At 41.4% G+C, this 14,089-nt stretch overlaps 1 protein-coding gene across 3 annotated transcripts in view; it reads right to left on the bottom strand.

Annotated features, from left to right (window-relative positions):
• The window catches only part of DPP6 (dipeptidyl peptidase like 6), a 508,132-nt gene that overhangs the window by 7,606 nt on the left and 486,437 nt on the right, over positions 1 to 14,089 (bottom strand). For all 3 annotated transcript variants that reach the window (XM_086741833.1, XM_086741830.1, XM_086741831.1), the window contains exons 17-21: positions 9,882 to 9,929; positions 5,894 to 5,992; positions 3,443 to 3,512; positions 1,132 to 1,326; positions 344 to 398 (exon numbers count right to left, since the gene is read on the bottom strand). In XM_086741833.1, coding sequence (XP_086597959.1) covers positions 344 to 398; positions 1,132 to 1,326; positions 3,443 to 3,512; positions 5,894 to 5,992; positions 9,882 to 9,929 — 467 coding nt within the window. The remainder of the gene's footprint in view (positions 1 to 343; positions 399 to 1,131; positions 1,327 to 3,442; positions 3,513 to 5,893; positions 5,993 to 9,881; positions 9,930 to 14,089) is intronic.

Raw genomic sequence — 14,089 nt, 5'->3', positions numbered from 1 at the left:
CACGAGCTAGATCTACTCACATTCCCATAGGCCTTAAGGGACAAGATGAAAATGAAATGAAAGTTTGCAAGGGGAAAAAATAATTAATTATCTGACAGCATTTTTTTTCTGACAAATAGTCACTTTCTGCACTTGGAAGTTAATTTAAAGAAAAATTGATGAATACATTTATGAAATGAAAGCTTTCATCTTTAACATCTCTGAGCAAGATGCAGTCTATCTCAAAAAGAAATACTAAGAAAAAAAGTCACCACTGACATATTCAATAAATCAGGATTTAGCTCAGCTGCTTAGTCACATCAGCCAACTAGAACACCACAGACAAACAACGGGAGAACGTTACCTTCCCAAACACACCGACTCGCATTTTGTCAATGTAATGCTCCTTCAGCATCGTCCTAGAACATAAGAGAGGAGAAACAATAGGTTAAAATATAGATAGATATTTGCTTTAGATATAGCAAACGTAGTGTGATTTTTATCAGCTTGAATTTGGGGTGGCCACAGAAAAACAATGCAGACAATCTAACTCCACGCTGCTACATGTTGCTTTCATGTGAGTCTCTGTTTGATTTAATTTTGCAATCATCTGATGTGCTGGATTTCACCAAGCAATGGCAAGACTTTCACCTGCACTACCTCTGAAAGTCAGAATAAAGCTGATGCTATTGCACTACTCTGACAGTGTTTTTAGCGTGATTATGGGCAGAATAAATCTAACAACATGACAGGACTTGAAACTTAGGGGTTTGCACTGTTTTTCCTGTTTTAAAAAGTTTGAGGGTTTAAAGATTTTTTTCCAACCAGCAAAGAATTAATGCAGGAGCTGATACTCAAGGTTACTTGTTACTTTACTTGACTATACAGAGCTAAAAGTAAATACGCCTTAAACACGTGATACAAGTAAGTGTGCTCTGATTTAGCTCTATTTAAGGCTTGTTTTTTTCCCTCTTCACTGGCTAGCATGAGCTCTCTCACATGCCATCCCTTGGTCACAGCTGTATGACTACATTGTCCTTCCCTCCCGTCTCCTTGCTCTAACCTACACACTATTAAAGTAACCAGGACTAATGACAATCTTGGGTTAATGATCACTAATGAATTAATTTCTTCGATAACAGTGTCATTCACCGGACAGCTTCCAACTGGTCCTTCTCTTCCAAAAGGCCCAGCCTCCTCTTAACCTCGTGCAATAGCTTGGTGCCTTGGAAGCCACTCCCACGTCCGTCGAACTTCAGCACAATGGCATTGTGAGAGCTGACCATGACGCTTTCCCACGTCACCTCAAATCTCTCCGTTACAATCTGGCTGCCAGGGGTCCCATCTCTGAAACAGAAATAAGCATCAAGCAAAGACAATGGCACCAAGCATAGGCCAAAAGCCCTACCTGGGGCTGTGATCTTCCCATGGCAATGGGGACCAGTACCTTCCGCACGCATTGTAAGGCAGGGGAGATTTCAAGAAGGGGAGACCAGTCTCTGCAGCGATGATGTGCAGAAGGCTGGTTGTGTGGGATGAGTTTTGAGGCTGGGGTAGAAGCTGCAGGTTGGTTTCTGCCTCTGTCCTTGCACAGCAGTTATTGCTGTGGTCAGCTAAGCTTTGAACAAACCTAGCAAGCACATCACTAGCTGGACAGGATTCCTCCTGAGTAAACTAGGGCAATGACACAGAGGTCAGTTGAGTTTTCCCTTTTTACACCTGTTATAATCCATATCTATCTTCTACATCCTCCAAATATTATATTTTTTTTCTGGTGGAGGGGTTTCTGGCTCTGAGGTGCACTGGCACTGCCAAGATATGTTGGATGAAGCTTGCAGACATCAGTCACCTTTTCCTTTACTGCCAAGCACTCGGGTTTCATTTACAGCCCCCATTCACCCAGTCCAACCCAACCCACAGGGTTCTTGAGAGTGGCTGGAGCTGAAGCTGCCAGTCACTTCTGTCACCACTGCTTCACACAAGTACAGAAGGAAAGGACGGTTTTAAAGCAATAAAATGCTCCATCCCTTGAAAGATTCAAGGCCAGGCTGGACGGGACTCTGAGCAACCTGATCTAGTTGGAGATGTCCCTGCTCCTTGCAGGGGGGTTGGACTAGATGGCCTTTAATGGTCCCTTCCAACCCAAACCATTCTATGATTCTAGAAAACTAACAGCTCAAAAATGCCTAGGTTGGCCCAAAATTGGTGAGTAAGGGAAGGGGTGGGCAAGATTCGCTCTTCACCCTTCTGCTTAGGGTCCAATCCTGTACAGGGGAACTGTCTCAAGAAATATTGACCCCACTTCGGCCAGACAGCTCAGAAAAATCAAGAAATTATGATGATGATTATAAGTAATACTTTAGGACTGGGTAGAGCCACTGGCACTTCCACCTATTTTTTTTTGTTCTTTTTGGGGTTCTCGGAGACATCAGGCAACTCACTGCAGGATTTTAATGTGCATGTGATTTCAGTCATTTGCATTTATTCAAGCGAGACCCAGGCACATCCAGCTTCAGAGGCAGCCTAATCAAGTGCTGTTAGCTTGATGAGTACCAATCTTCCTCAAGCACTTGTATAATGAAGTACATTTTCTCTGCAGCAATTTTGTGATGTAACAACATGCTTATTGCAGTGTTTTTGTCCTTCATGGAGGGATGTACAGGATGGTGTTCAGGCATTTATCAAGCATTCATCACTCCTGCATGAGGCTTCTCTTGTGTGGGGTGTTCCCTGGCAGGGAGCAAGCAATGCAGTGGGATGCAGCCAGGGCCAAACAGGTTCTTCCAAGGTCAATGACTTCTCTCCCTTAGTTTCTTTCCAAATTGCCAGAAAAACCTCAGTAATGTGTATTATTATCACTAAATGTTACATAAAGAAAACTCATCTGCTATGCCTGCCAGGAGGAAATCCTACATACTTAATATAAATGCTAACGTCATGGAGACCATCAAAGGTTTTTAGCTTTCTTTACTGTCACTTCAGGGAACATCAGCATTTACATGGGAAAGATTGCTGCATGAGGGTGTCTAAAATTTAAGTTGTAATAAGGCTGACTGCATCCCACTTTAAAACTACCTGTTAAGCACTGGGTGAGTCCCCTAAGCTCTGCCCCCAAAATTATTGAATTCCAGGGGTTCGTGGAACAACTTCACAAAATCCTACAATTTAGCCTGCAGGATTTCATCAGAGCACCCTCCTGGGAGCTGACACCCTTGCCTCAAAAATGGGAGAGAAAGGACCTACTCTAGTAGGTAGGTCCCTTCTAGTAGACCTACTCTAGTAGGTCTGGTCTCTCCCAGCTCCAAGGTGAGACAGGGAGTAGGGACCAACATGCTGGACTTTAGGTGCTAAAGCAGTCTGGTATTCATTGCACAAAATACATCTTAAAAGGCTCTGATCATGGCCAAGGTTTCCATGCTGCCCTAACAATGTGAACAGAAAGAAAGGATGAGCGAGAACTTACACAACCAGAAGCAAGGGGTAGTGCGCAGTGTCCGAAAAGGTTGCTGGCTTTAAGATCTGCATTGGCAATTCTAGGCAAAAAAACCCAAACAACAAGTATCTTCAGTGTGGGAAAGCTGATATAACTCTAACAGATATTTCTGGTGTTTTGGCCACTTACGAGCAGGAATAAAATGGCATTTAATCAGAGGCACTGGTAAATAACACCTTAAAAACACAGATGTTGTCAAAGAAAAGACCCATATTATGACAGCCAAGGTGACAAGAAATGTAAATTGGGAGTACAGCATGAGCTGTTCAGTCATGCATCACTTTTACAGCATTCAATTAACATCTGGCAATAGCTATAATTTTCCTTTTTGGCAACTGGATGAATGATGCAGCCAGAAATCAATGTTTCAGGGCAACAGAGGAGGGCAAAAATCAGTGATGAAAATGATAATTTAAAACCCAATTAAGTATGGTGGCTGGAGGAGAAAATAGGATTATTTTTCTATAATGGTGTGAAGACAGATAGAGAAACATGTATTTTGATTCTAACTTCCAGAGGGCTTAATTTTGCTGTAAAAGAAGAGGTAACTGTGCTGAAGCCCAGGTCGTTATACTGGAACTGAACCAATGTAAGTGAAAGACCTGTTCACCAAAGCTTCATTTAGCCGCTTCCTATGACTTCCTATCAATAGCCAAAAATGCTGCCATACAAATGCTTTCCACATTAATGACAGCACATTTATTTTTTTTTCAAATGTTAACTACAATCCAGATTAGCAAAGGCTCAGCAATTAAATCAGTATTAGGAGCATTTTCAGTAGATTAATACACAGATTAACCGCGTGGTTTAAGTGGTTTGCTTTGCAATCATTGTCTGACACTCCACTTAATTAGTTATTCCGTCTGAATGCTAATAGCTGCAAATTGGATCAATGGCCCAGGGACAGCCAAAAAGGCCATCGCTTGACTTTAAATATAACTAAGCACTATGTGCAGTGTTCCCAAGGCCATTAAGCCCAAAGCTTTGAAAATACAGGGAGGGCACAGATGAACAGCCACACGCCTGTGGTCAGCTTGTATTTATTATACACACACATATCCATTTTAGGTTTAATGACCAGAATGGCATTTCAGTGATACCTGCAGTTAAGAAATTTAGCATCAAGCTGAGTAATTCCTAATAAGATGCCAATGCCGCTATGGATTGGCTCACGGTGCAGACAGATGTGATCTTTGTGACAGGCTCTTTCCCCATCTTTTCCTGCCCATAAGGCCTGGAAACGCACATCTGTTCCTGTTGTTTCATGCACTGGTTTATGTTTCTAATGCCCATGTGACAGAACATTTTAGGGCCATTATTATCCTTTTCAAACGACAACTGTCTCTCACCCTTTGCTTCACATTTTACAACACCTAGCAATGGTCAAAATTAGCAACCTGCATCCAATCACACCTCACTGCTTTCATATGACTGCATCTGATCTGAGAGGTATGCTCCTTTTTGGCATGGGAAACATTATGGGTCATACTTTTAACCTAGGATCTTCGGGATTTTTTTTTTTAGTGTTGCCACCATACATATAAACTGGGATTTTTGTGAGCCATTGTACACCTCTGAGTATGTGGATTTTCCACATATAGGTAAAATATTTGCTGACAGCCAGAGGTGGTTTCAGGTACAGCTACAGAGACAGGCAGAAAACGTTGTTTGCCACCAGGCTTCTCTCTCTCTGGCCTCTTAGGCATATAGATACATGGGGAATGATCACACAAGTAGTACAAATAATGCAGATATAAACTGTTCCAAGTTTCTGCCTTCTTTACTCCAGGTGAAATCTCTTTTGGCTTTTCTCATAAAGCAGTTTTTTTCCAACCCCATTAAATGATATGGCTTTCTCAAAGAATCCTGAATGACTCTGATGGGCAGTTGTTGGTGAGCCCTCTTCATTCACTGCAGTTCAGTGCTGTATACTGAAAGGCAGCCACAGCTGTAGCCAGCCAGCACATGTAGTTTCCCACCTCAAACCCATCTCAAATAATACACCAGTCCTGCTAGGGCAAATGCCGCAAACAATAGGGATACCACAGCACGTCATTTCTCAGAGTGGCTTTTTCTTTACAAAGAAAATTTTCAAAGGAAAAAAAAAACACCCAACCCTATAATTTTGCCTTATTTTTTTTTCTGTTGCGTTCTCATCAAATCCTGTCTCTGTAATAACCTCCTTATGTAGCACATCCTAAGAGAGTGCTTTGCAAACTGTGTGAGTTTATTGATACCCAAAAAGTAATTTTTCCTCCTGCCAGTCTATCTAAGATGACTGTATCAATTCACAGCAGCGAAAAAGAAAAAGAAAAAGAAAAAGAAAAGGAAAAAGAAAAAAAAATAAGAAAAAGAAAAGGAAAAAGAAAAAGGAAAAGGACAAGAAAAAGAAAAAGAACAGAGAGGAAAGGTGCTACTTACTGTAATCGTCTATCTTGATTTCCATGTATTCTACCTTTGGCATTTGCCTGTCATTTACAGCCAGCTGCACATTTTCATTTACCTCCAGCTCAAAAATTTCTGAAAGAAGAAGGACAAGATCACAAAAACTTTTGGCATGGTTTGTGAAAAAAAAACCAAACCATTTTATAGTCACCTTAATATTTGTAACACAAGTTTCCTTATGAAAGATTTTCCTTCTAGTCATCACAGACATCTAATTCAGTGAAGTCTTCGAAACTCCTTCCAGGTTCTGTGTTGGCAAAAAGCTATATTCCTGAAATCAGTGACATCCAGCTGATTTAGAGCAAATGGAAATATCACCCATGTTGAGGCAGTGCTATGGGTTCCAGTCAGACATCTACCTGCCACACAAAGCTAAATATGAAATGAAAAAGTCCTCAAGTCTCTGCCCAAGTTACACACAATAAATGGGGAAAGGGAGGAGACTATGGAGGGCTTCAGGACAAAGTTGTGCTGCTACACAAGAGAAAATCCATGAGAAGGAAAGCCATGGGGAGAGAAGACTGGACAAAGATCATAGAAACCTGCAAAGTCAGGTTTTGGAGCAGTCTTGGCTTTCAGAATGTTTCCATAAATGTACATTTTGCTTATGTGTCTTATCCAAGCACCCTCTCGGGCTGAAATTCCTTCCTCCTTCCCAGGGTTTAACCTTTATTCCCCACATACTGGCCATGTGCTCTAACCGCAGGGCCTCTTCTAGAAAAAAAGGCCACCTCCAACGTCAGAAAGAGTAAGTCCTTCCCAGCTGCTAAGGAAAGGGCCTATCTTCAGGAGACATTTCAGGTTGTATGTTCTAGGTGGTGGGAAATGTCTCCTCGTGATGGTAAGGCTCCTGAGTCCCATGTGGGAGGGATTCAAGGCCTGTGGGGATCCCACTGTGGTGTCAGTGAATTCTGGTCTGGGGAGCCCATTGCAGTGCTCAGCCCCACGGCATCAGGCTGGGTTTGATCAAGGGCATTGTCTCTTCCATGTGAACCCAGAGAGGGTTTGAGGTTTCGCACCAAATTATGTGTTTCATTGACTGCAACTTCCCTTTCAAGACACATCGACAAATAGACGTAGAATCCCAGCTCCTCAGATAATACTTACGGCACCTGATTATCATGCTCTCATTGCCCATCCCTGCTGAACAGGCAGGCACAGCACAAGAATATGCCCTTCCCAGTTAATCCATTTCACAGATCTCTATTGGTTCAATGACTACTCACCCTGCTTCTGAAAAGCCTGGCTCATCTCTACTGAAACCACAACCCCCTCAAAAGTACCAAAGCAACAGCCTATTACGTTTAGTTAAATATTAAGATTCTCATTTAATTATGGCACACACAAGTAGCTTTATCAGCAGAAAGGGGCTTGGCACGTAGGGGAATTTAGTCAAGCTGTTTTATTTGTTCATATAATTGCATTCGCAGAAAGCCAGGAAGACTGTGGAGGAAATAAAGAAGATTGGCATATCTCCTAGAGGACTTTCTTTTCTGCCGTAGGACCACAGGGAGCTTGAGTCTGTGGAGTACAAATGGTCATTGCTTAATTAAATGTAAGCACGCTATAATATTCAGTGCCACTGACTATTATCAGATTATTGCAGAACACAGAGGCAAACTCCCTGTATAGAGTAATGGGCTCATATAAAATAAGTAAATTCAGTAAATGCAACTGTCAGTTGCCCTTTATTCAAAAGCAAAAGAATGAGGGGGAAAAGAGGAACCAGGGGAAATGCTAATCATATGCAGAAAATCATGACTTTCAGTAGGGATGTGTTCTGTGCATGACTAGATTGAGTCCTCTGTGTAATAAACGCTACACATATATATCTGTCAAAATAAAACTAGTCTTGGTGTGTTTCACATTACTTTTTTAAACCTTTCATTTGCTGTTTCTGTTTTTTAGTATCTCTCATTTTATTAACCTAAAAGTATTTTATAAAACTATACAGGAGGCTATAACACAGCTCACGAGAGCACCCTCCTGTATGTTATAGCCAGTCAGCCATCTCCATGTCTATGGTATTTTGTTTAAGGGGGAAAAAAAGAAAGCTACTTTGGAGCTGCAGGTCTCCTGGCCCTGTGGCAGCATCCTCTGTGGGCTGAAGAACCCTGTGGGCATCACCAGGGCTGCTCTGGAGTTGTGCTCAGCAAGGGCTCTGCCAAGCCCAGGTCTCTGCTGGGAGGATGAAGAGCTTGATACAACCTTGTGCACAGACTGAGATGTGAGTGGTCACTGGTCCAGGAAGACTGAAAAAGTAGGAGCTTGCAATTTGCTTTCAGTATTACTTTAAAAAGCAATTCTTGTATTTTTTTTTTGCAGACCAGAATAGCTACAAGTGCCAACTTTTGCATATTTATAGCAGCAGTAGTTTCACAAGGGACCAGAGTGGCACATGGAGTGAGAGTCCTCCTCTGGACAGCAAAATCAGTCAGCTCCATCATAACACTTTTATCCAGAAATTACCGACCAGTGGGGAAACTGAGTCACAAAGAAATGAAATATTTATCTCATGGCTGCCCCTTAGGCAAGATGATGGCAGATGATCTAAGCCATGGTTCAGGGTATGTTGTGCTGCTTTGCTTTGGTAGCAAAGATTTCTATAGTTGCCCTTACAGGACAGTCATGCAGCAGTATATTTCTTTAACCTAACTTGTTCCAGGATGCTGCTGAATTTTATGCATGTCTTTCTCTGTAAAGGAACATTTTAATTGGAAAACAATTATGGAAAACAATTGAAGTTAAATGTACAATAGATCTCATTAACAATCTTGGATCCTGTGCTTTTTTCTTACGTGTCCTGGTGCCACAGTAGTCTTTCCTTTGACACCTACCGCCTTCAGTGGGAAATGAAGCAGCTCAGCATTTCACAGAAAACCTTTGGTTTGAGAGTCAAATTCCCTGGTTTGCTCTGCTCCTTTGCAGGGACAACAGCAGTGAGTTGCTGTAAATCCAGTTCAGCTAAACTGATACCTGATAAAGTGGCCACATACAGAGCAGAGAGAATAAAGGTGTTGCTTATTACTTGGATCCTAGCAATGCCTGAAGTCCCTAACTACAGGTTAAGGCTGGGCTAAACTCTACATTAAAATGAAAGATATAGGTCTACCATCAAAGTGACAGGAGCAGATAAATCTTGGTTTCACATAAGACTCAGTCCCACATCCTGCTATGAAGTCTCCTGAGACTCATGAAAGAGAGATAGGGGCATCTTCGTTTAAGACCCCTGTAGAGAAGGGATGGAAAAAGGCTGTCTATCTGAGGCTTCCTGCCACACTGACTTGGGGCAAAAAAAATCTTTCTGGATAATTTGTATTGCTGTAGGTATGAAGGAGGAACCGGAGAAACCTCATGGCTTTCTGGGATCAGTAAGGAGTCCTAACCAGTTTGGCAATGGCTGCAGCCAGTACCAAAGATTTTAAGGGGAAAAAATTGTATTTGGAATAATTCCAGCTTCACATTAGTGTAGATGTGAATCACTAGATTGAAAAAGCCTTACCAAAGAGTAAGTGCTACAATCCCTGCGAACAGATCAGGAAACCAGGCAGAGGTACAACCTGTGGGGCTCACCCCTCTGAGTCATCTCTTTCAACCTGGTAAGCCATATCAGAGTGATTTTTTTTTGGTAAATCATAGATTAGGCTAAATATTTCTTATTTTTGAGTAGGACGCAAATCAATACTTGCAAAAGACTAACAAAAAGAGAGAGATGTGGGCTGTGCAGTTTTTAAGAAAGTCGATAAGAAACATCACGCCCAAACCATTGTCTTTGTACCCCAAACGGAAAGCTTTTGTGATGGCAGCACAACAGCTCTGGAAGTCCCTCTGATTTGCAGAGGACTTGCATTTAGACATAGCCTGGGCTCCCCGCTAGTCTCAGGTTACCAAAGAGCAGCTGCATTTCAGTGTCCTGCCTGGCTACTTTTCTCTGATGAATTGCAAGGCTCAAGCCTATGCTTACTCTGTGCGTCGGTTGTGTTGTGAACAGTCACCATCGGGACCCGGGGACCTTGAAAAAAAGAAGAAAAGAACTCGGTTAAATATCTATCGACGCACACACAGATGCACGTGAACCTGGTTTTGAATTCCATGGAGCTGAAAACTCCTGAGACTCGCTTTTTATGCAAGAGTAATCTAAAAAGCAAATCACCCTGGTATTAGAAAGAGTCTATGAATAAATGACAGTACTGTAGACTCCAAGACATGCGAGGTTTCAAAACCCTTTCCCAACGGACCACTAAATGCATCTTTCTCTAATTTGTAAACATTATAATTAGCACAAACACAATTAAATCACTTGCTTTTAAAGTTATTCTAATGACACCCAAACATCACAGTACAAAGCATTTACATTTTGTATGCTAGAGATAACTGTTGCTGTTTTGCAAATGTTTTGGTTTTTTTTTTTTTTGTTGTGGTTTTTTTTTTTTTTTTAATGAATTAAACACCGGTTTGTCTCTCACACTAAAAAAGACCACACATGTTATCTTAAAATGCAACATTTGGGTATTTAAATTAGTCAGTATTATACAAAGAGGATTATCATTACTATGCAATGCACATGAGTTAACCACAGAATTCATTGCCATAGGATGCTACAGTCTTCAGGATGCTATTGTCTTTACCATAGGATGCTATAGTCTTCAGCACAGGATGCTGTAGGATGCTTGTAATGGTTTAGCCCAAATTACCACACAGTTTCTCACTCACCCTCCCCCTCCCCAGCGGGATAGGGGAGAGAATTGGGAAGGAAGGAGAACTCGCGGGTTGAGATGAAGACAATTTACTAAAATAAAAAGGGAAAACTACAATAATAACAGAATATAAGGATACTAAAATATACAAAGTGAACAATATGTTTTCTCACCACCCAATGTCCCAATGACCGATACAGCCCGTCCCGAGCAGTGATCACGGAAACAAAACCGAGCGGCGAGCAAAGCAGCAAAAGGGAGCCAGCAAGGCAGAGGGAACGATGCCAGTAAAACGAGGGAGAAAGATGGATGCCAGGAAGGCAGATACCCACCCTCGCCTGCCCCCACTTACATACTGAGCATGATGTTTATGGCATGGAATACTCTCTTTGGCCAGTTTGGGTCAATTATTCTGTCTGTCTTTCTCCCAGCTTCCTGCATCTGCAAATTAGTGAGACTTGGAAAGCAGGACGGTGTCCTTGGTCTCATTCACAGCAACTCGTATGATCAGGGTGTTTTACCAACATTCTTCACACACGAAATCCAAAACACACCAGCTACTGAGAGGAAAATTAACTCTATCCCTGCCAAAACCAGGATAATGCTGTAGGATGCTATAGTCCTTCGCACAGTGCTCTGGATTCAACTTCTTGTTCAGAAAGTCACCAAGTGGCTGATTGATAGAAAAATGGGATGGTACATGAGATTATGTCCATTTTGTAGTTGTCAGCTTCTTTCTCTTTGTTTTTCAACTATCATCTGCTGACTGCTCTTGGAGACAGGATGCTGGGCCAAGATGAATTTCAGTCTGACCCAGTATAGCCACTCGTATGTGACTACCATACCTGTTTGTAGCTTTTCCAATGAATTTGACGATACTGCTTAGGAAGATGGAAGAAGCACTGCAATGATTAAATGGTTCATTCTTAACCTCAGAGATATTGTTTATCTTACTTTCCTTCCCTTTCACCGTAACGTAATATGATGCAGAAGCAGCAAGTGTGAGTAGCTCGGGAAAGATCATCCATACGCCCAGCAAAGATCCCAACAGCACAGCTCCCATGCCATGTGTGGGTGAAGATAATAGATTATAGAATTATAGACTCATAGAATTATTTAGGTTGGAAAACACTCTCAAGATCATTCAGTCCAACCATAAACCTGACACTGCCAAGTCCACCACTAAACCACGTCCCTAAGAGCCACATCAACACATCTTTTAAATATTTCCATCACTTCCCTGGGCAGCCTGTATCAATGCTTCACAGTCCTTTAAGTGACAAAAAAATTTCCTAATATCCAATTTAAACCTCCCCTGGTGCAACTTGAGGCTGTTTCATCTCATCCTATCACTTGTTACTTGGGAGAAGAGATCAACACCTGCTTCCCTACAACCTCCTTTCAGTTAGTTGTAGAGGTCTCCCCTGAGCCTCCTTTTCTCCAGGCTAAGCAACCCCAGTTCCCTCAGCCACTCCTTGTAAGACTTGTTCTCCAGACCCTTCACCAGCTTCATTGCTCTTCTTTGGACACACTCCAGCAACTCAATTTCTCTCTTGTAGTGAGGCGCCCAAAACTCAGCAAACTATTCCAGGTGTGGCCTCACCAGTCTTTGTGGTAGGACTTGTCTTTTGTATATACTCTATTTCCAGTTCAACCTTACTCTGTGATGAGAGTGTGCAGCTGATGGGGATGGCAAAATTTGGAAACATCTGTACAAAAGACCCATGGAGGAAAGGTTGTTAGAAACTGTGCTTCCTCCTTTCTCAGGCTCTGACAGCCTGGTGGCATGCTGCTAGCATGCAGGGGAAACCTGCTGTTAAACTACCTTGAACATAAGAAAAACTCAATGCTTTTTAAGCTTCAAATTAAGACAGCTTAAGGAGGCTTGATATTCACTGAGAGTCAAGCCCCTTTAAGATGTTTTGAGTCATTCAACCTACAAGCAAATCCTATGTGATCACCAGCAATTTGTCTAGAGTTGGCTGAGAAAAAGCCCCTGAAATGCTGTAACTGACAGTGTGCACACAATTGGCAACAAAACGGGTTACAGGGAGCCATCCATACTGGTTTGGTAAGTGAAATAAGTTCTGGAGAGCAAGAAAGACTTTAGGACAGTATAATTGTATCACTGGTTTTCTCTGTGCTGCCAAGAAACCAGATCTCATTGTGTACAATCAGGAGCGTTTAATGTAGACCTCACCTAGACAGAGAACAGGCAGGAAAGGTTTTATTTACAATTAGGCTGACTGATATGGCAACCTGACTTTGTTTCCTAGTAATTGAGAATTTCCTCCACTAAGAATCAGATTCCTTTCTTTGTATCATTTTCTTAGAATGCAGCTAAGTGAGTATAATACACAGAGGAAAGCCATGGTTTTCTCACCAGGATTTAGCTGAATTTACCTCTCTACTACCAATACACATTGATATGCTGACCATATCTATCTGCCCTGCCTTTTCTCTGTAGTCCCAGAAGCCAGTCTGCTGGAAAAGCAACAAACCAAATAAACAATTCATCACGGGCATGATAAAATCATCACTGAAAATAAAAGAAATCCTCCCAAATGACTTCAATCAGAGCTACAGCAGTCCTTGAATTAACACAAAAATGCCTAACAAAGAAAGAGATAAAGAGAAAAATAGAATGCATATAATCCTTTTATTTTCTACTTTATTCTTCCTTTTTGTGTTGGCACTGGAAAAAAACTAATAAAAAAGGAAAATGTCAGTATCTAGTTTAGAAAATTCCATGTATTATGTACTGTGTTTCCTTAGTCTCTCACTACCTTACTGCTGTCTCCCCAAATCAATATTTTAAAGTTAGGTCCCACACAAAGATATTCAGTTTGAGGTAATATGAAATTAAAATAGTTTAAAATATGCATCAGTATCCTTGAAAAATGAGACTTTGAATTGCTCAAATTTTATTTTTCAACAAATGAGGAAAAATGGTAAAGATAGATAGAAATCTACAGAGTAGAATAATCAGGTTTGTGTGACAGATTACTCTCAGTACTAAATATTCCCAATGACAACATTCCATAAACAATGCATTTCACTTGCAAGCAGGCTCAAGGTCATTAAGAAGAAAAATAATTTTTTTTTAGGAATTATATAAATTACTTATTTCAACTCCAATTTTTAAAGTAAAAGAGCCTTGTTACATGCTAGACGATGTCTCTTAATACATACACATCAAAAGTCTTTCAAGAATCACAAGTTGAGTGCCTAATGTCTGACAGGGATAGAATGAAATTCTTGAAATTAGGAAGTGTACATTCATTAGCTGCTTCCCATACTTTATTTTTAAACCTATAATGGTGTGACAGTCCCATTGCACATGCCATCTGGTAAATGCCATCCACTGTCATTTGCAGATCTGAGAGTGAAACCTAATTTGTTCAGTGAACTGCTAGGAGCTGACAGAAGCAGAGCGAGGACATCCTCTGCTCCGTGTCTCCTCTCTCCAGAGCCC

This window comes from Chlamydotis macqueenii, chromosome 2 (assembly GCF_036417535.1).
Source record: "Chlamydotis macqueenii isolate bChlMac1 chromosome 2, bChlMac1.mat, whole genome shotgun sequence".
Lineage (NCBI taxonomy): Eukaryota > Metazoa > Chordata > Aves > Otidiformes > Otididae > Chlamydotis > Chlamydotis macqueenii.
The sequence above is the reverse complement of the archived record's forward strand: the minus strand, read 5'-3'. Positions and strand labels throughout refer to the sequence as shown.